Consider the following 22746-nt stretch of genomic DNA (forward strand, 5'->3'; position numbering starts at 1 on the left):
TCCAACAGATCGCCGACAGAATGACATTACGTCCATTGATGAGTTACATGTACGTTTGTACGTCATCTGCAGCAAACTTATTCTAGATAATCATGACGTTCGCTGAGGATTTTTTTAATCTGACATTTATGGAGGCGTACAAGAAAAGTAAAAAAAATAGCTTCCTAAGGTAACATAACTTCTTGGGCTACTGCAAAGTGCAAACCCAGCCTGTGACTGTGTTTCAATCGATGCAAGTCGTTAGGTTTCAGCCACACTAGTACCTCAGTCCTAGTGACCATATTGAACTCTGTCAGAGTATATTTTGTTTATACAATTTTTAAATATTTTATGTGGTTGTAAATATTACACAAATTTATATTTAAGTAAAAAAGAGGGATGACTGTGGTAAACTATTGCTACATTTTTCTGTTGTTATTATTTTTATGCAAATCATTCTTAGGCAAAGATTGTACAAATGTACATGTACATTTACATTATTGGATCTTTATGATTATGTTATATGTAATTACCTTCGCTTTGGACGTCTATATTTTAGTGAAACAACATTTTTTACTTCCATAAAACTTCATGTATTTATCCACAAAAATGTTTGAATCATTAAATGATAGATAAAATGTAACTTTTTCACAAATTACATTAAATTACTTATTTATTGTATATTAGAAACCTCACCCAAACAACTATGGCCAAGATGGATTCAAGCGAAAAGTACTGTGGCTGAAATGTTCTATGGCTTAGATCACTGCACACAAAATGTACTTGTATGTCTTTCAAGTATAATGTACCTACATGTATACTCCATGTCAGTTCAAGCCCATTTTTGATTTATTCATATTTTCTTTGATCGAGGCGGAATTGTCTTTCTTTTTATTTGTTATGCATTTTTCAGTTTATAAAAAACGAACATCGGTACTTACAATACGATGCGGACATTCAAAAAGAATTTTATAATTCCCTATGTGAAATTCCATGTGATTCCGCCTTTTTTATCGCTAAGTGCCGATTGTTGACAAAATACTGATAATTGTATTTTTTAAATTTCTATCTGGGCAAAAATGTACAGTGTATATATGAAATTTCTCACGATTTAAAAAAAAACAACAATTATTAAGTAGGAATGATAACCTTTAGAAGAATTTTTGACACCAAAAAAAGACGATAAATCTTTGTTTAGTCAAAACTGCATGAACCAACAACTGAAAATCATCTTGATAACAAGATAATGGCCGATTTGGCAATGTAAACATTGTGATCTGAATGTAAAATGTCATTGGATTTGAACAATTCATATTCAGAAATAATTCTGACCATCATTTACCATCATTTCCTGAAAAATTCAAAAGATCTTTTGGAGACAATCAGTTCAAGACTATTATCTGAATATAATAGCATTAAAACCTATGATTTTTCAACACTGTATACTTCTATTCCCCATACTCAGTTAAAATCCCGACTTAAAAACATCGTTGTTTTTCCAAAAAAGATGGTACACCTAGATACAAATATATAGTTCTTGGTAGAGATTTCTCATACTTTGTAAGAAATAATTCCAAATCATCTTCCAAATATACAGAGGAAGATGTTTAAAAATGCTGGAATTTTTAATCGACAACATATTTGTCCAGTGTGGTGGATGTGTTTTTCAACAAATGGTCGGCATTCCAATGGGAACAAATTGTGCTCCTTTACTAGCTGACCTATTCCTTCACTTTTATGAGGCTGGCTTTATAGCTGATCTGATCAGAAAGAAAGAATATTGTTTGGCTAGATCCTTCAATCTCAGTTTCCCCTATATAGATGACGTGTTATCTTTAAACAATCCTAATTTCGGGGATTTGATACATCGCATCTACTCAAAAGAACTTGAGATAAAAGATACTACAGACACTGTGAAGTCAGCCTCATATCTTGACCTACACTTAGAAATCGATGGTAAAGGAAAACTATTGACCAAACTTTACGACAAACGTGATGACTTTTCATTCAGAATTGTCAACTTTCCTTTCATCTGTGGCAACATCCCTTTGGCTCCTGCGTATGGAGTGTTCATATCACAACTCATACTTTATGCCAGAGCTTGCCGAAACTATGCAGACTGTTTGTATCGCGCTAGAACTCTAACAAATAGGCTTCTGGAACAGGGTTATGTTGCTACAAGATTAAAGTCATCACTACAGAAATTTTATGGTCGTCATCATGAACTCGTGCATCGTTATGGTGTATCCATCAGCACCATGAAAACTGATTTATTCAACGGGTCATAGTTTTGTGTTTCTAGAAAAGCAGAGGACGCTTACCCTACCGGTGGACCTGGTCCATGCTCCCAGTTTTTAGTGGAGTCCGAGTTGCTCATTTACTTTTGTTACTTTGTATGTATGATTTTAGTTACTTTATGTTCTTTGTTGTGTATGTCTGTTTTCCATGTCTGGCCTTTGTCCCTGGATTACATTCTTTTGATTACCGCTATAACCTTGGTTCCCTTGATTTCTCTTTCAAATGTCTGAGTCTGACTGAAAGTGGAACTACAACGTGTACCCCAGTGCTCCATGATCAAATTTGCCCCATGTGTTGGAAGGTAGAGTTTGATCCCCAGCCAAGTCATATATTCTCATGCATGTAAATTTTGTATGTTCATGTACATGTACATTATTGTACATACATGTACATGTATAGTCCAGACTTAAAATTTTGTAGGTGTATGAGCATATACATGTACATGTACATGTACCGGTACTGTGTATTCACTACCTCTTCAAGTCCATGTATTTCACATGATATAAGGTTAGAAAAATGTGTCTGCAGAGATAATTCTTGAAATTTCTCATATTGGGTTAATTATCCATTCTTGTGTAATGTAACATGAAATTGGTGATTTGGAATTTTCATGCAATGGGCTAATAATATGAATAATGCATTATTTTACCCAAAAAAATGGACCATTGACCCATGCCACCCTTTCTTTTTAGGTCATTTTTGCATATTTATGGCCAATGGCCCATGACCCCCTCCCCTCCAGAACACTGTGATGTGAAAAGTTCAGAGTTAACACTTTTACAATACCTTTGCAAGTGTGCATTTCAAAAGTGACCGTTGACTTCTTGAAATCTAAGGTTAGAGCCAATCTACATGTATGTGTGTAATTAAAATTCTCCATGTTTTAGTAACTACATTTGTAGTCCACCAAAAAATTTAGAGGGTTTGGCTAGCAGTGTCACTAAAAGAACTAGTAAGGTCCCTTACATGTACTTCTAATATTTACAAGTGTATGTTAGTCCCATTTTTTGTAATGGTCAGTTTAAATGATGAAAAAGATTTTTTTCTATTCTCAATCAACCCTATTTATTCAGCTAAGAACATTGTACCTTGAAGTTTTTTGTCATTTTTCAACAAACACTGTTTAAATCAATATGTTAATCCTCTAGAATAAATGTAAAAAATAGTGTAATAAAATTCTTACCTAAATCTGTACATACATGTACATAAACCCACCTTTTTTTCAAAGTTGTGATAGGAAAAAATATTACATGTACATGTATTACAGTATTTTGGAATCACCTTGACCATCCATCATTTTGTTCCTCCGTCTGTCCAAGTTTCGTCACAATTATCTTGGCTCCCAATGGGTAGTTGGGGTTAAACTTTGTGTGTGGCTTTGTATAAATGGGGCATATGTTTTAAGTGATTTTAGGAACTGTCCAATACCAGTCTAACTAAAGCCAGTTCCTACTATCCACTGTAGTTGGTACTGAAATTTTCGGCCCAAAAATTGTGACTCACGATGGATGGATTGATTTCAAATTTGTTGTGTGACTTCATATATATGGGGCTTTGGTGTAAATGATTTTGGTTGCTGTTCAATGTCTACTTCCTGTACAAGTGGGGGGTGTGCCTAGCATATCAGCACATGCAACTTGTTTTTTATTTCCCTTCAATACAAAATTTTGTATTTTTTGGGTGGCATGGTACATCTGGAGTGATTTATTTGCACACTGCATGCTAGTAGAATATATGGCCTTAGATGTATAAGTTTGTGCTTTTTATCAAAAGACTTTTTTTTCTCTAATTTCAATATTTTTCTATAAAAGCAATTTACAAATGTATCAAGTCGACCAGCATTTTACTTTGTACAAATGTATTCCAACTGCTTTGATGTTAGAGTACATTATACCAGTAATTAGGCCATAACATCATGTCCTTTTAAATTATTAACATGATTTGAAATCAGATTAGGCTTTTAATGATCTTAGGGTGTTAGGTTAATAAAATATATACCCAGGAATTTAGTAGGATGACTTGATTGAATGAGGAACTAAGAAGTTATCGTATGATTTTTTTCTATTTTTAAATAATCGGATGTCAGTTTTGGTATTTAAATACCTTTTCATATTTTCATGTCAATAAGGGAAGTACCTGTTTAATATTTGTACATAAAAAGCAAACATTGCACAATTGTTAAATTTGTATTAAACCTTCAGAAATTTTAAAATAGTGAACTTAAATGTTTTGTCTGAAAATACAATTTGTAAATAAACACTAAAGACATTATAGAGTTAAGAATTGAAGGAATTACTTATAGCTGTAGCTATACCTGGAAGTAATAAGGTTTTTGAATATAGTGAAGTGGGACTTACATGTACTTAAATTTTATTTTATACATGTACATAAGGTATTAAAAGAAAGTTTATTTTCATGTTTGTACAATGTACAAATAAACTTACTTTCAAGTACAAAATGTACAATGTATTATTCGAAAGGATTAAATTGCTGTGATTGTGCAGTGTGAGATTTGACAGTCATTTCGTAATAAGCTGGACAAATTCAGAATTATAGCTAATATTGACGTACAACATTGTATATATAAGACCAGTATTGGATTTTAAAGTTGACAAAAGTCAGGGTGATCTGCAATAATTGTCATTGCTTCCCTTGAGTTTAGACTGTTCCTTTAGTTGAGCGGAAATTAACCGTCAGTTTATTGAAAAGATTTGTCACAAGTTCTGTGATTACATGCACTGGTCAGGGTTCTTATCTAAAGCTCATGGTAGAAAAATGTGTCTGTGACTTTGTCTGCTGACATAAGAGGGATTACAGATCTGTTTGCTTTTAAATTCCCTGGTTGGACGATACTCCAACAGAACAATTCTAAGAGCTAAGCTCTGAAGGATGTTTTGTTTTCTGTTGGCATTTAATTCTCAGATTTGATTGCTGTTTTTCAGTTCCATTGAAGCTTAAGACATTTATCAGCATTTTGTTTGGAAGTAGATTTTGATTTCTGAGAGGTTTGCGCAAAATTTTGTTGAAGTGAGAAGGAAATCCATAAGTGTAGATTGTATATGTATACATGTATAGTGAAATGTCCATTGCATGTGCATGTAATACGTGTATACAAAATTGTTAATTACCATTTAATTGACAACAGGATAAATCAAACTGGATTATTGACAAAGGAGGGATTTTTCTACATGTTCATTCATTGTAATAGCTAGGGTACATTGTTTTGGATTTTGAAAGTTTTAAATTTTTAACCTGTATACATTAGGTACCCATCATGAGGCTTTTAAAAGAAAAGGACTTATATATGTACAAATTAACCCAACATTTTTATGGATTTTTTGTTACTTTAGATACAGTACTTGGGTAATTGTTTCGCTTAAAGATATTTGTTTAAGTTTAATGGTGGGATGTTTGTTTAAACTTTTACACTTTACCTGTGTCTTAAAATGATAAATATTTTAACATAGATGCTACAGACGTAAAAACGAAAGTTTATAATTGGCATCCAATTCATACATTTGCAGCTTTTGTAACCTTTTTTGGAAACAAATCAAACATTTATTACTGGAGGAGCAATAAATATGTCAAAAAACTTAAAAATAGATTGAGGAAATATCTGTGAATGTATATTTTACGATTTTCGTCTATGAATGGTTTAGACTATATTTAGTTTGACTTGCGTCAGTTGACTCTGAAGTATACCTTTGATCAATACATGCAGTTCTCAGCATCCAACAAGATGATCGGAACTGTTATGAGAATAGAAAGAGAAACTTGCTCGAGAAATGAGGATTTATGTTCAAATAAAGGTAAATATTTAAATTACATGTCTACAAAAGCACCGTATGTTGCAATAAATGTTAAAATTTAGAAGGCGTGCTTACCGCCTGGTCCATGCTCCTAGTTTTTAGTGGAGCCAGTTTTGCTCAGTTGCTTTAGTTATTTAGTACATATTTGGTTATGTAATGTTCTTTGTTGTGTATGTTTGTTTTCCATGTCTGGTATTTGTTCCTTGATTGCATTCTTTTGATTTCCTCTAGAATCTTGATTCCATTGATTACTCTTGCAATCAAAGCTTGCATGTAAGAGAATGAATCAGTTAATGAGATTTAATACAGGTACACGTACATGTACATCTTTTAGAAATGGAGGAAATAAAATAAAATTCCATTTTTTGAAGGGAGAAAGGTTTACTGTAAACTCCAGAATTTTGGCTGGATGATTGTTTTATTGTTCATCCAAAGCTTGGAATCATAATTGTAAATTTTCAAAGGTTTTCTATAATGATAACAATAAGAAATGGGTTTTAAATTGAATTTTTTTTTTGATTCTATGTCAATGGATGATTCATTTTCAGTGATGTAATTTTATAATTTTAAAATGAGTTTCCAAGGAATTTCCTATTTCTCTTTTCTGGATATTGATTTAGAAACTCTGCAATATCCTTTAATTGCGTTTATCAATTAAATCTTTCATCAAAAATTTGTTCAAAGAATGTTTTGTTCAGCCAACGAATCAGATGCTGAGTTGGCTGTGACTTCCACAGTGACAGCAAAAACACATTCACTCAGCTCCCTGAAGATGGTGCTAATAGTGTTTTGTGTTTGTATTGTGCGTCTGCTTGAATCAACCCTAGTTTACTAGATTTATCACTGAATTCTTCTAGTTCCCAATGGAATGTTCTTACACTTTTTTTGGGCTTGAGCCATAGTACCTGTAATTTATTGTAAAGTGCATTTACATGTAGACTAAGACTGTCTTATCAGAAATGAAAACCAAAATGTGTCAATCTGTCAAGGGCCTTTTGACTGCTCTGAGCATTTGAATATAAGTACTACTTTTATATTTTTGTTTGCCCTATCCCCTCGCACCCAGCAGAAATAGTCCTACTCCAAAAAAATATTCTTATCTTATTTGTATCTTCAGAAACTTTTTTTCTACATTTGAAAAAAAAATTACATCAATATTGAATACTAGTATTGATCATATTAAATCCAAACTGGTATTTTAAAATTTTAAATAGAAATATTTTCAAACTGACTTATCCGCAGTGACCATTCCAAGGTTGGAAAAGATGAATAGAAATCATTATTTTATCACACAATGTACATTGTAGACCTATTTTCATATCCACACTTTATAACAGTATCATTAAAAGGTATTTAACATAGTAATACTGCATTAGTTTTTAGTAGATACAAATAATTACACTAAATATGTGTCCAGCAGTGTCTGAAAAATAATCGTTTATGGCACAATAATTATTCTGGTCATTTAAATTTATGTTATTGTATTTATCGATACGTGTTAGTATTTACGTGTTTCTTTTTCACTTACTTCCTGAATTGGGTGTCCACTGACTTAAAAGGGATTTAAATATCTGTCTTTCATTTTGGAACTTGCTAATGTCTGGAGTGAGCTATATTGAATGTTTTTAGAACAAAAGGTATGGTGAATATTTTAGTTGGTTTCAATATTAGCAGATTTTATTTCTGAATACATGTACAAAAGAAATAGTGATGATTTAATAAAATAAGGCACATTTTTGGCAAAACTCCCCTCCCCTAAAAAAAAAAGAACCAACTGAAAAAAAACAATGTTTATACATGTACATGTATATTCATGTCTGTTGACTGTGTATTACAAAAGGTTTTCATCAAAATACATGTATGTTGTACATGTACCTCTATGCAGTAGCAGTGACAGAAATGATGAAATTATATACCGGTATACATGTACATGTATGTTTTTTTTTTGTGTCTAATTAAACATGTATGTAGCACATGAAAAATTCTTACAAATTTAAAATGAAATTAAGGACTCAGACTACTCCAATAACTCAAGCTTGAACTCAAATATGGCAGGGAGTCATTTTGAGAAAAAATTGTGTTTTTACTATTTTTTTTTTTTGAATATAGAATATACATGTACACATGTACAAGTAGACTATACAAGTAAGACATGTATACTATTATGATGAAACTTGCATCTTTCTTATGTATATGTATTGTGCTTCAAATTTCTTATAACCTTTTTGACAAAACAACTCTAAAAACAACAAAATAACATGTACATGTATTTATACCCAGAACCTGGCACAATTTTATCATGTTTAACATGATTTTGACTCTGGAAACCACCAACACAATATCATATACGGAAACTGACTCAAATGCAGCTTTGAAAAATTTTCCATAAAAATCCTGATTACTCTCAGGTACTGAAAAGACAATACATAAAACACTGAAGAACCAAAAAGAATAGCTGGGCTGATGATTTGGCATTTTGGCCTACTCCTAGACCCATTGTGGGTTTTGGAGCTTTCTCCCTTCTATGCTAGTACCCCAAGTGAAGAGTGTGTGTACTTTTGTGATTTGGTGAAGCTATTGCTCCAATTATCCAATCACTGAGATTTTAATCAAATTTCAAATTACGTAAGACCTTTTGTTTGCTTTGTTTAATGATTGACGCATTTATATTGTGAATCCCCTGAAGGAAATTCAAAATTGATCCTTGAGCACTGAACTTTCCCTATAGTTCTATCTGTGTTTTCCTTGTTGCTTAGGTCTGCCTAGTATGGGTATACCAATTTAAAGCTCAGGTCTTTGGATCAAAATGTAGTGGCCCAATTATTGAACAAAGGAGGAGTTTTAAATCCTTTTATTGACAATTATGCAATATTTTGAAATTTATTAATTTACAAATCGGTTCTTACAATGCGACCTGTTTTTTGTTTTTGTTTGATTGAGTTACACTTGTACCAATTGATTTCTGCTTTTTAAGATTTAACAGATGGGTATCTTGTCCTTCAATAAATTAAAGTGAATGACATGTATGAGAGGAATGCCATTATTAACTCTGACAAAGTTAAGCTGAATCATGTCTCCTTTGTACAAACATACTTGCGTGACTATTCAGTACATGTATGGAAAAGATGAAAGTCACTAAGATCACTATACATATAAATATATGTACATTTAGGCACATGCAGAACTACTTCATGATCAAACTTTGAATGAAAAGTTGTTGGATTAAGGGACCATTTCTAATCTGCTGAAGGGAATTTGATGAAACTGTCACAAATTCTTTGTCACATGATGCCACTGTACACCTATTTTATTTTTTTATCAGAAGACTTGCGGGGTTTCCTACATTTATATGATTCCTGGGGAGGGGGCATCACCAAGTGAGATTTCCTCATAGTTTTTCTATGGCATGCCACTTGCCCCCATAAGAACGTACTTTGAAAAGAATAATAGACCTTTTTCATATTCCATACTTTGACTTCATTTATTAAAATTTTGAGCAAAGGGAAGTAATCTTCCAACCAACAGACTGATTTACTGTCCAGTTGGAAATAATTAATTTCAAACCATTTAGCTTCTTACTGAAGTGTAATTGCAATGTTGTTTAGTTTCAAAGGAAAGTGTTTACTGTTTTCGTTTCCCAATGAGACTGCCAACCAGGTTGTTGGGTGTTGGTGGGTTACCTCCCTTTCTAAAATGACTTCCTTTCTGTAAATATGTTAAACAACTATTAAGGAGATAAAAAGCATATTTCAAGAAAAAAAACAGAAATGGGTACTTGACTGACTGACTACTCAGTTGGGTCTTGCACGGACAGAAGAAAGGGTATAAAGTTACACTGTAAATATTGCCATTGCTAATTTCTAATGCCTGCAGATACATGTACTACCCATTCAATGACCTATTGGGGAAATACAATAACATAAAAAGGAAGGATCAAACAAGTACTATCTTGAAAAAAGTAGCCTACACATCTTCATGCTTTTTCAGTTTATTTTTAAAACTTCAGATAAAGATTTTATTTGATGAACTGTGTGATCACTGTGCAATGTTTCCTATTTCAATTAATTATTTAATTGATTCAACAAGTTACATGTAACTAATAAATGATAATGAAAATCAATAACTTTATTCTGGACACCATTGCCCCAACTGGATCTTTGAATTTCATTGTTGTCATCACTTTTATCCATTGAAATGCAAGATTGTATGTTGCCATAGTAAAGCGTCATATGTGTGTCATGTGATGTCAAAGTGAACTCAATACTGACTTATGGTGAAAAAATATTTTTAACCACTATTAATATATGGATACTTCCTATATTTTGGTAAAGACCAAAGAACCTTGAATAATGTGGAAATACTTCTACTAAACTGCATAATTGCCCTGTCAGCATATTGCAGGTTTAGTGAGTAAGGGGTATTTAACAAACAATAGGTTTATTGTGTATTGGATCTAATCCCCTTGTGTATTGGCTTACCTAGGTTAATTAGGTGGTTTTGTAATTTTATTGACTTTGATCTTTTGTCAACTTTTATGCTTATGATTCGGAGGTCATGCAAATCTCGGTCAGGTTCAAAATGTATTAATTTTCTGAGTCTAATTCCTTTAGGAAATTTGAAAAAAAAAAGATTTTTATTTGCGAATAGAATCAGTTAGAAGTGTTAGAAGGTTGCCATTTAACAGAGATGTCTACCATTACAGTTTCGCCATAGTTTGTAGGATATTTAATTTGTGAATCTCTTTAAAATACTCATGTTAAAATTACACTAAGGTTTTACAAATCATTTTCATTAAATACAATCAAAGCTGGGGGGAGGGTTTCTTGTGATATTTCATGAAAGGTTGAAAGGTCAAAGGCAAAAAGCAATAGATTAAAGGGAAATGGTATCAAATCAGTTTCTTACTTTATAAGTCTATTACGAACCCTCCCTCTTCCCTTGTTTTGTTGGAAAATTTAGTTAATTTCATGCAAATTACAGGCTGTAAACCCCACTTTCAAAATACCTGAATACAGGGGCATGAATATAACTTGCTTTGAAATATTTTACCCAGAAAATCATCTATAGATGATTTTGGGAAAAAAGGATTTTTAAAATATATTTAAAAAGCGGAAATATTTCGATGAACAGGACTAAAACCTAATTTTTAAACTTTCATCTCATTATCCTTCTGAAAATTGCTATATCAAGCATTTTCTGTTACATGTTGTAGAAATGAATGTGACATTGTGTCTCAATCTATGATAAGATCATGAAGTCTTTTATTGAATTAAAATACTTTACTTGTCTGTACTGTAAGGCTTCTATAGCTGAGGAAATTTGAGCAGGCCATAAAGTTTTTCTGAGGAAGTTTACTTCAAGTACATTTTCTTATTCTTCCATTGTTTAGAAAATAAATCAATCAGACAAATATTTTTTTAAAAAGTTTCATTTTGTACCTGTCTGAAAAGTGAGTATTTGAAATGTTGCTTTAAAGAGAAAGGTACAGTTTTTTTTTTATTTTGGTGACAGGTCAATTTAAAGGGGTGATGCACTTTACAGGTCTTCCAAGTATTATTTTTTATACCATAAAATGATGCTTTGTTTTTTTTTCAGATCTGAACCAAAATTTCCATAAAACAGAAAGTGAGAAACATAGACATAGAACCAGTCCTCATCACAACAAACTTGGTGAGTATCATGTACATTTGTAGCTTGTACAATGAAGTATTTGACAATAATTTGTGGATTGCCATAGGACATTTTAAATTTCCTTGGTTCTAGACACCTTCAAGCCTGTTAGTTGAAACTTTATTGCAAACTTTTGATTTTCCTGAAGTGGAACATTGGGTTTAAGACTTTGAAAAGTCTAGGATGTCTCACACTTGAGAGCTAACATTTGGTCTGTATGAAGTCTATACCAAAGAATAATAGATTGAAACTGTGATGGTTTCTTAAATTGTGAATTTCTGTCCATGTACAAAAACTTGTAATGGATTTTCACAAAAAAAAAATTCGAAAGATTGAAATTTTTTTTTTTTAAATCAAGTTTTAATATGTATTTGAATATGTAGATATCTAAACAGTTCTTTTAGTTTTAGTATCATTTGTAAAAATATTTTTCCTTTACATCGTTTATACATGTATTACTAAAAAAGAATTTTACAAGCCTGTTCAAATTCAGAAATACCTGCAGGCAGTCCTGTTTAGTTTTACTAGCCATGCTGGTAATACATGTATATGGCAGACCACCATGGCCACCATATTGAATTCTTACAAATTGGTGAAAGTAGTATGTTTGTATTTATATATTGTGTAATGAGAAGATATACCCTCAGCAAGATCAAATTTAAATTGGTATATTGTTCAGATTACATACATTGTTTGAATCTGATAACTGCATTCCTCTGGTATTGTCAAAACAAATATGATACTTTCTATGGTGGTGATATCAACATTTTCCGAGGTCAGTTTTACTATGGTGTCCTCCATTGGTTGTCTGTCGATCTTTAGAGATGTAAATCAATTATGATGTTGCATCAAAATCGTTTGTCATTCACTTACAAGAGGTCTGTATTTAATGGTATAATGTACCTTTTTCTTTTTATGAGAAGTTGCATGTACATGTACATGTACTTGCATGATACTCTGTTCAAAAATTGGATACAAGTTTTTTACTTGTTTTTTTAGGAGTTTTTTACGAGTTTTTTTTCTCTCACAACATGTATTTAAATGGCCCCAGTGCTGGAAAACTTAAGTCTGAGAAAATTTTTAACTATTTGTGACATCATCAATTTCAAAGACTTTGTTTGGAGTTACCATGGAAGTTAAAGAATATTCTCAGACTTTTTTTGTGCTCGATCTTGATATTTGGCCTGTCTGAATTTCCTCTTGGTTATCTTGACTCCCATTGTATGGATTAATTTCAAAATTTGGTATGCAGCTTTATAGGTTGATGCAGCATATATAAATTATAGATTTTTAATTAGACAATTTAAGACTGAAAGGTTGCCTTGGGCTGACATTTTCATCCAGGTCAGGTTGTTGTCGCTTTGACATACATGTATTTAACATACCTAATCTTGTTATGTTGTAAGCAATTTCTGTTGCTGTCTTGTGGAGACCTGTATGCCTAGCTTGACAAAGTGTGCAAATTCGTGTTTACCTATGCAGTACATACATGTACATTTACATGTATGTTTTGGTAGGTGTTATTTGGTGTCCTGAAGCTGCTTGTTCCAACATCTTGCACTAACACCATCACCATTCAAGAAATTGTTAGTGAAATCAAATCCTGTTGGGAATCTCATAGTGTTATTTTCTATTCACAACACCTATTCAATGTCAGTCATGATAGTTAATTTGGTGTAAACTCTAAATTCCATTTAAACTTTGATATGTAATGATATACCTGAAATTTATGACCATTAAAGGAATGCTGTTTTAATGATGTTTTATTGGGTTCAAATGGCAATACACTCAAGGCTATACTTTATATATTGTGTAAAGGAGATGGGACTCTAAGGTTCTGATTTGGCCTTTGAATTTGAGGAATTTTTAAAGTACAACTACGGGTATTCAGTTATTCATATGGTGATGTACATGTATGCATACTGAAGTCCGCTAGTCCTGTGAAAAATGAGAAGAGAAAAAACATGAAGTCCAAGTTTAATTACTGTAAATATAATTTGAGATTTGTGGCATATGCATTGATATACAGGGTATAATGTTGAGAATGAAAATCTGATTCTAAATGATTTTAACATACTCATATTTAAGAAAAGGAGAAAGGGGGTTTACCACAATCTTATTGTTACTTCATACACTTTTTGTCCATTACAAAACTCTTCTTTCATAATAGACATGAGTACACAGACCTTGTAATTGACAATGAGGTTTATTTTGTAAACAACATGGATGACAGATTTTTGTCATGTTCTCTTTCTTAATCTTTTGTCATATGATTGAATGAAATGAAAATGAATAGATGTTATAGTTGGGTTATAGCCAACACATTCTGACCTGGTTTGAGGTCTAATGACTAGGTTGAACCACTTTTAGAAAACATAAGTGAACATGTCTATTTTTCTAATTCTAAGCCACCACAGATTAAAATGCACTGGACTTTTTAGCCACTGGGCAATGATTAAGTTTCTGTGAGAGTTGTCCAGCCATACGACATTTTGTATGTTTTCTACAGATTTTATGGTAGAAACTGATTCTCCTTCATCCTATTCTTGATTTAAATTATTTTTCCACCCTCTATAATAGAATTAAGATTTGACCATCTCGACTGGAGAAATATTTTATAGTACTCATTACTGAAGGAGAATCTACATGTGTCAAATGATTGTAACATTATTAAGACAGTAACAACAAAATCATGTTCATTTTGAACCTTGCAGAGTTCATGTTTTTTTTAATGAGTACTTTTCCAAGTTTTAAATCAACTTGAAGAAAACTAGAAGTCCAGTGCCTGTCCATAGTCAGGAGATGTTATTGTGTGAAGAATTGTCATTGTTTCGTTACCATGGATATTATTACTTTTGTTGTCAGGGCCATTGAGAACTTATCTAATAAATGTTTTTAATATTTTGACCACCCTAAATATCTGTCTCTGCTTCTAGGGCTTAAATTAGAGGTTGTCTGAGGTCTGAGAACCTCAATATCTGATTAGGACTTTGAAATATCATTTACCTGGGTTCCGGACCTTCAACCCTTTTACCTGACACTTTTATTGAGAACTTTATTGAGAACTTTTAAAATTCCTTAAGACTATTAATTTGAAATTGGGATACCTTCAGGACCTTTTACTCATGAAAGTAAATTTGAACCTTTGTGCTTATTCTTGTATGTATAACAATATGTATGGTGGATCAGAAATACATGAATCAAGTCAGGACCATGATCTGGTGGTGTCCAACTTTCCAGTTTTTCCCTTGATATTGCTATTTGTTACACAAACTTTCCTTCTCAGTATTCCTTTTGACTATTGCCTAGAGTTTATCCGTTCTCTAATTTAACTACCTACTACAAAATGTACCATCATGATATATTATTTTTGAAGTGAAAAATTTATGCAAGATAATGTAGATTATATTTTGTATTCTTAGGATAGGCAAAGTAACACATGTCACAAGCCTTTCATGTAACATTAAAGGACTAGTTTAAGGTGGGAAATATTAATTATTTATTAACAATGATTTTGAGGTTTCTGGGGTCAACCACAGTTCATGTGGTAAAAATATGTGAATCTTAATTATACCAATTAAGGTGCAGGGATGAAGTGAAGGATTTATTAGAAATAAAGTTAAACTTGTCTAAACCAACCTAAAAAGACAGCAAAAATCTGTCAAAACCAGATATTTTTATTTTCATGTGTCAGTTTAAATGAATTTTGAACCTGAGTAAATTGTCTAAACCAAAAACATTTTACAGTGAAAGAGTGGTTCAGTTTTAATGTACATGATATTAGTCCTTGAATAAGGGAGTTTTCTCCTATATCCAATTGGTTCAAAATATTAGCAGTTTTCTCTTAACATGGGAGGTATGCTTGTTAGGTCGTCTTTTCCATTTATTTTTGCATACACTGTAAAGGTTTTTAATTGAATAATTTGTGGAAGTACATATCTTATTGAGTTAGTGAAATGAAATGAATGACCCATCATGTGTGACTCAAAACCACATTTCAAAAAAGAATTGCCACCAGATTTTACACCTAGAAAATAACTTTCTTTCATCTCAAAAAATATATATACTGTGCTTTTAATAGGAAAACAGTAGTTGTTTATGGAAAATAAAGTCTCTGGATGGAATTGGATGTTTTTTGTTTTTTTTTCGAAGGCTATAAATCTGCATATTTCAAACTGAAAGTGCCACTATACAAACTGTAACTATCAATACATATTACTACTGTAATGTTCTTTTAACAGGTTGTTAGGAAGTATTTTGACTCCACCAATTGATTATCACTGACAGGGTACCAGAGCAAACTTTCTTATTGAATTACTTTGGAGAATCCAATTTATTTTTATTGATTAACACTCCATAATTAATACATCTATAGGGTAAATAGAATGTAGGCCAGTTTCGGAACATGTGACTGTTGACACGTGCCACTACAAAACTAACATTTCAAAGTGAAGCAGTTTCACAACTTTTTTTTTTGATTGATGTTTATTTTGTTTAAAATAATTTTCTTTTGTGCTGGAGTTTTTTTATTTCAAAATCATATTTTTGAGATTGTTACTTTTTCGCCTCTGGCAATAGTCACAGTCTTGGGGAACAATAAACTTGCTATTTCCATCATACCCAGTCAATAAGTATATACTATTGAAGTCCCATCATAACAGTTAAAATGTAGTTTGAACCTTGGTAAGGTCAATATCTGTTTTTTTTTTGTTTTTTAACGAACTCTTCAGTTCAAAAGGAGGTTTGGTTTATACAGGTTCCACTGTACTTACTAGACTCCATTGATATAGAGAGACGCTTCCGATAAATTGAAAATATGAAATATAATTTTTTAATCAGCTAACACAGGTGGAATTTAGATAATAGCAATTTGTCAATTCCATGAATACTTAGATACCATCACTTCACTTTTGATGATAAATTGAAAATATGAAATATAATTTTTTAATCAGATAACACAGGTGGAATTTAGATAATAGCAATTGTCAATTCCATGAATACTTAGATACCATCACTTCACTTTTGATATCCAAATGGCTACTGGTGTGCTAAGCTATGCAATGGCAATGCAATATTTTTAGCACTATTTATACTTCACCATTCCATGATTGTTATGTACTGCTTATGAACAACATGTTAAAAGTCGTGAGAAATTAAATGTTGTTTTTTATTGATATGAGGGGCATTTGATGTTTTAGTGGAGATAAGCATGTGAAGGGAAAAAAAGGGGGGTGAGAAAAAGTTGTTTTAGTTTCTATGTACTTCTGAAATTCATAGCCTTTATGGAATAAAGATTTACATGTAATTCTGAAAAGTTGTGCAGTTGTACATTGTCATGTTGTTATTAATAGGTAATTTGTGAGAGAAAATTTTCTTCCTTGTTTAAGTTCTAAGTACAAAATTTTGAAAAATTGTTTATTAATTTATATTTGATAACAACATTTCAGTACATTATGATCAATTAAAATACATTTATGCTGTAAATGTGACATAGATATGTATTATACTCCTCACTCAACTAGTGGGTAGTATATTGGAATCACTTGGTCCATCCTTCTACCTATTTGTCTGTCTGGTCACAAAAATACTAGCTGCAAATGAACAGATTCATTTGAAATTTTGTATGTGGCTTTTGTTTTAAGCAGTTTTGATTGCTGTTTTATGCAAACTTCCAGTTTTCTGGCACTTAATCATTTTTCACTACATAGAATGATAGAGAAAGTTTTTTTTACAAAAATCTCAGATCCAACTAGACTGATTGATTTCAAAATTGGTATGCGTGTCTAATGTCAACTTCCTATATGAGTGGGGGTATATAAACTAATACTTCCACAAATGTTTAACTGAAATCTATGTTTTTATTTTAATGGAGATTAAAGGGAGATTAACATTATATCTGAATCTTTCCCGCTTTAATGGGTGTACTTACCCAGCTGACCACTAACCATAGCGGAAGGATTAAATTGGATAAGGATTAAAAATTACATACCTTAATCTCATTGTACAACCTTTTTCTATAATGAGACCCCATACTTAAAAGATGACCTTTGACCAATCAAATTCAGTAAAAGTGCTGACTAATTCATATTCTGTTAAGTCTTTTTAAATACATCATATTCAAATTATTATTTTTTTTTTTAGAAAAAATGATTAGAAAAAACCTGAATTGACCATGAGTTTATACATAGACACTGTTGTGTAGATAAATACAGCTGGAATCTCATGTGGGTTTGAAACTTTAATATTAAAAACTTGTACATGTATCTATCAATGTATTATTTTATTATGGATTTCAACAATTTCGGGACATTTTGCTTTTTTTAAAACTGACTTAAAAACTATAAAGATGGAAAATGTTATGATATTATTATTTTTGCAAATTGTGTTTTGGGTGCATGTGCACAGCTAAAAGTGCCATAGATGAAATCATATTATATGATATGCTACATACAATTTTCACATGTTAACATACATACATGTACATGTATGATACGCATATGTAATTTCAAATGAATTGAGCAACCTTATGCTGTACTTTTTGCATAGATTAAGCTCACATTTCCTTAAATATAGATTTAAAGGAGTTTCTAACACTTACTGTTTACTTTTTGTTACAGCTTAATGACAGCTTTAAGTGCTTCAGAATGGGTTTGGTTCAATTTGTTTATAGGAACATTTTACATATCGCGCTATTCTGTCTATCGTAAGGTAATGCAGCAAGACTATGAGGATAGATAGCGGGATTTCAAGTGCAAATACAGTCAAACATGAATTGACCTTTCAAATGAGAGTAGAATTATAGTCTCATAGGACTGTGGTCCCTTTATACAGGTCGACTTTAAATAGAATGCACAGCATAGAAATACTGTAATTAGTCTTTTCATACAGGTTATGAAGACTCATGGGTGGCCTTGAGCTGACATTTTTCATCCCAGTTGGGTTGTTGTCTCTTGGACATTCACTATATGCATTCTTGTTATGTTATTTGCTTAATACAAATGGTTGCTGAGACAGGTTTTACTGCAAGTATGTATTCTGCCTATTATAACACAACAATATACATGTAGCAAGAGACCTGTGTTTCAAGTGCAAATACATCTGCCAAGAACTAGAGGCAATGAAGTGTTACTTATCCTTTCAAAAATAGGTTTTATGTTTTGTTGTGAATTTTTAAACCACTCGTAATGTTGGGTGCATTTTCCTGTGTTCATTTTGAAATTTAATGAAAGAAAAGTTTAATCCTGCGTCTTGAATCAATATTAACATTTGGAACTAATAGGAGCATTTGTTGTGCTAATTCATAGTTGTTATGTTTCTAATTTGTGACCTAGTTTAATAAGGTATTTTATATGTCAATATAGAATTTAAGAGGATTCTAAATTCAAATTTGTCCTTGGACTAAATGTAAGTTTTAAGAAGTTTTAGTAGAATTTTTTGATGTTTCAATAATCAGAGTGATTCTTAAACTGTACATCAGGATTGTAATCACATGGAGGTAGGTGCAATATTATTTTGATAGAAGTGATTCCCGTAGCATGTAGACGGTTAGAGTTGGCATGTTGAAAGTAAGGCCCCAAAAAAGGGATAAAGCCAGTAACAAGTTAAGAAATTGTTTAACTACACATGTATTGTTTATCAATTTATACTATGATAAAGTGTTAAGCAACTCAGTTTCATGTTCAGTTATTCATGATTCTTAAAAGGGTATTGTAGTTGAAACTTAGGGAATATTTTATTTTCTTATTATTGCTAAGAGCTTATTTGAAACTTATAAAAGTTCTTGTTTAAAGGCATGCATTTGGTCTAGTGACAGAAGTTGAATGTCTTATTTATTATTTTTACAGTCAAGTCTTGTTAAACATTCATGTAATTTTTCAAGTTATGCTTTGTCATATTAAATTATTCAATTATTGTTTGTTGGTAGTGACTTATTTTCTCATCCCAAGAGTCTATTCTTCACCGATCAATTGCAATAGGGAACTTCAATTGACAGTTATTGAATTCTGTTCTACCACTTCCTGAATGGAATATCAGCTGTATATATTGACTGTTTTTCTGTTCATGCTGTGCTTGTTTGACTTTGAAGCTGTACATGTGGTGGTCAGTAGACACTGTTGTAAATTGTGAATTGTGGTATGGTGTCTTGGAATGGCATAGTGGAATGCTTTTCTTTATCTGTTTCGGTTTTAATAAGGCTAGTTGCATATTCTTGGCCCTTATTCCATCAAGTTCAACCAGAGATGTTAAAAGCTGCTGGTCTTGCAGTCAGTTTTAAATGGGATATTAACCTTAAATATCATACCAATATGTAAAAAAATTCACAGTGCTATGCTATGCTCTTGTTGTTGTCTGCTTAATTATCCCATGAAAAAAATCTCTGCTAATTGCTGTACATGTTATTGTCTACATTTCTTCTTATCAAAAATAGATTTTGACCATCAGTATGATTGCTATTTCGTTGATTGGGACAAACTGTTGTTGATTATTGATTGTGGTCTTGGCATGGCATTGTGTATGCATCTATTCCATCTGACCTTAGTTGATCTTGGCATGGTGTGTGTTGTTGGTTAAACAGGATTTGGCTTACTGTTAAATGTGGTCGGGTATCCTTATAATATTATCATAGAAAATCATTATCAAATGCCAATTCCAATGTGACCCAGGGCATTGGAAATTTCACTTAGGGGAATATGTTTACTCATTTGAATAGTAATTGGCACCCTCTTTCTGACTCATAATCCTCCTTTTTGCATCCGGAGGCCAAAATAAACCTTAAAGATACATTTGTATGTGAATTTTTAGCTTAAGACTATTTCTTATGAAATTAAACTACTTGTAAAAATTAGTCTAAGAAGTGAAAAAAATATACTATCAATTTTACCACTTTTTGATTTGTGAGTAAAACACTTGGATTTATTGTAATTTTGTTAATTTAGGTTGGTCTTCATTACTTGTGAGTAAGAATTTTTTTTTGGACAGAATTTGCCAGCAGAGCTGAAATAGTTTTTTTTTTTAATGGGAAAATGAAGACTTTTCTGTTTTTTTCATAATAAGGGAGAATATTTTAATAAGGTAACTGCATTCATTTCAATTTGGATTAACTGGGACTGAATAATATACTGTCAAATGGACATAATTTGCCACTGGAACAAAAATAGATTTTTACCAGAAAATGAAATTGTTCATGCTATTTCATATCAAGTACAGGAGTATATTGCAATAAGGTATCTGCATTTATTTTGGCTGGATTCAGCTGGGACAGAATCATCTTCTGTCAGATGGACACAATTTGCCACCAAAGCAAAAATAGATTTCTACTGCAAAAAAAAAGCACAATGTGCCGATCATTCAATACTAATATCTCAGATAGTCTGACATAATCACGTCAATTGGCAATTCCCAAAGCTGATATCAGATTAATAGAATTATCACTCCTATACAATGAGATTATATGTTGGATTTGTCAAATTCCTATTTATGCTTCTGAGGTCAAAGTACACAGGGCTAAATACATGTAGTAGTACATGTATGTTTCAGAAGGTGGATTCTAAGAAATAGATCCAGTTCAAGGCCAAATTATTCTCTCACTGGTCAAAATTTACCAGAAATAAAGAAATAAATAAAATCTTCAAACAAAAAGGAAGAGCCCCCAACCACCCAACCCTGCCCACATACAATGGATTTCCCAATGAATTTTACATAATGATATATACATGTAATGTAATCACGAAATGGTGGTCAAGTTAAATTTCAGTGTTCATTTATGTCTGTATTTACTGTTCCTGAGTTGTAACTGTTCTAACTACGAATATTTGAAATGCGAGGAGGTCAGCGGATTAATTCTCAGTAGTTTTTGTGGTGTAGACAAATTAAGAGATCTGAGCCTGAATTTATTATAGTATAAGTACTTCCCGATTGGTCTTAATCAGAAATCATTAACAAGGCTGTAATTTCTTACCACTAGATACAGTAACCTCTTCAGCTGTTTTACTGGTATTTTTAATACTTGAAAACTTCATTTTTATAAGCCCTGTTGAAGGCCCTAGTTTCCAATTAATTGTTTTAGCTGAAGATATGTACAAGCATAATTCTTAAGTGTTTTACCCTTCAATGAATAGTGAGCAACTTTTCTTTGCAACTCGTCATACTAGAATTTCATTAGCCAGTCTAGAGCAGAAAATAGTGTAAACATACTAATTTTTGCGTTGTATTAATTTTTGCTTTTTTTGCGGGAGGCTAGAAAATTGTGAAAAATAGTACACTTGAAATTGATTTTGAACACTTTGTAACACTAATCATGTTTTTAAACTGCAAAAATTTATATTTGCGAAAAAGAAAACATGTTCACTTAACAGAATTCATGAAAATTAATACTTATGCAGTATAAATTGACTAAAATGTTTCAGGATATTTAAGATAAAACATAATGATTTATCCAGGTCCATTTAAAAAAAAAATCTTTGCCTATGAGGGACAGAGCTTTTTGTACTCAAATACCGGTACATGTAACATTTCACTTTGCTCTTCTATGATATTATTTCGCAAATGTCTTGACTAATGAGAATATGAGAGACTTCCTAGAACACTTGCTCTAAATTGCGTTAAAAGTTCAAACAATCACTTCCTAACTGCACGTATCATTTCCAGAATACGTCACTTCCCACTGAACTATTTTGAGCCATTCATGTGTAAGAGCATCTATATACAAAGGACATTGCTGATGCTCTGTTCTTAATAGTATAGACACTATCACTTGCCCTCTTGGAAAGTGCTCAATGATTAGCACTAGTTAGCAAAATGCAGTTTTTACTTGCCTTTAGCTAGTTTGCTATAGCTAGTATCACACACTACAACTCCTTCTACTTGTATATGTCAAGTACCCCATTATACTTAAGAAATAATCTGGTTCACTTACAGCAAGTATGAAACACAACATTGTGTTAAAAATTAATTACTCCATTATTAAAGCCCTTAGACAGAAATCTCTGTG

At 31.9% G+C, this 22746-nt stretch overlaps 1 protein-coding gene across 7 annotated transcripts in view; it reads left to right on the top strand.

The window, feature by feature from the left end:
- LOC148598305 (transmembrane and coiled-coil domains protein 1-like) overlaps positions 1 to 22746 on the top strand; it is a 71129-nt gene that overhangs the window by 181 nt on the left and 48202 nt on the right. For 2 of the 7 annotated variants that reach the window (XM_088562396.1, XM_088562397.1), the window contains exons 1-2: positions 5737 to 6086; positions 11682 to 11756. In XM_088562396.1, the coding sequence (XP_088418522.1) occupies positions 5993 to 6086; positions 11682 to 11756 (169 nt within the window). In that variant the 5' untranslated portion in view covers positions 5737 to 5992. Of the gene's footprint in view, positions 1 to 5725; positions 6087 to 7604; positions 7724 to 11681; positions 11757 to 22746 lie in introns of those variants that run through there. The other 5 variants (XM_088562405.1, XM_088562412.1, XM_088562400.1 and 2 more) reach the window with 4 other exon arrangements.

This window comes from Perna viridis, chromosome 14, assembly GCF_037379345.1.
Source record: "Perna viridis isolate PV_CMFRI_1.1 ecotype Kerala chromosome 14, ASM3737934v1, whole genome shotgun sequence".
NCBI classification, from domain to species: domain Eukaryota; kingdom Metazoa; phylum Mollusca; class Bivalvia; order Mytilida; family Mytilidae; genus Perna; species Perna viridis.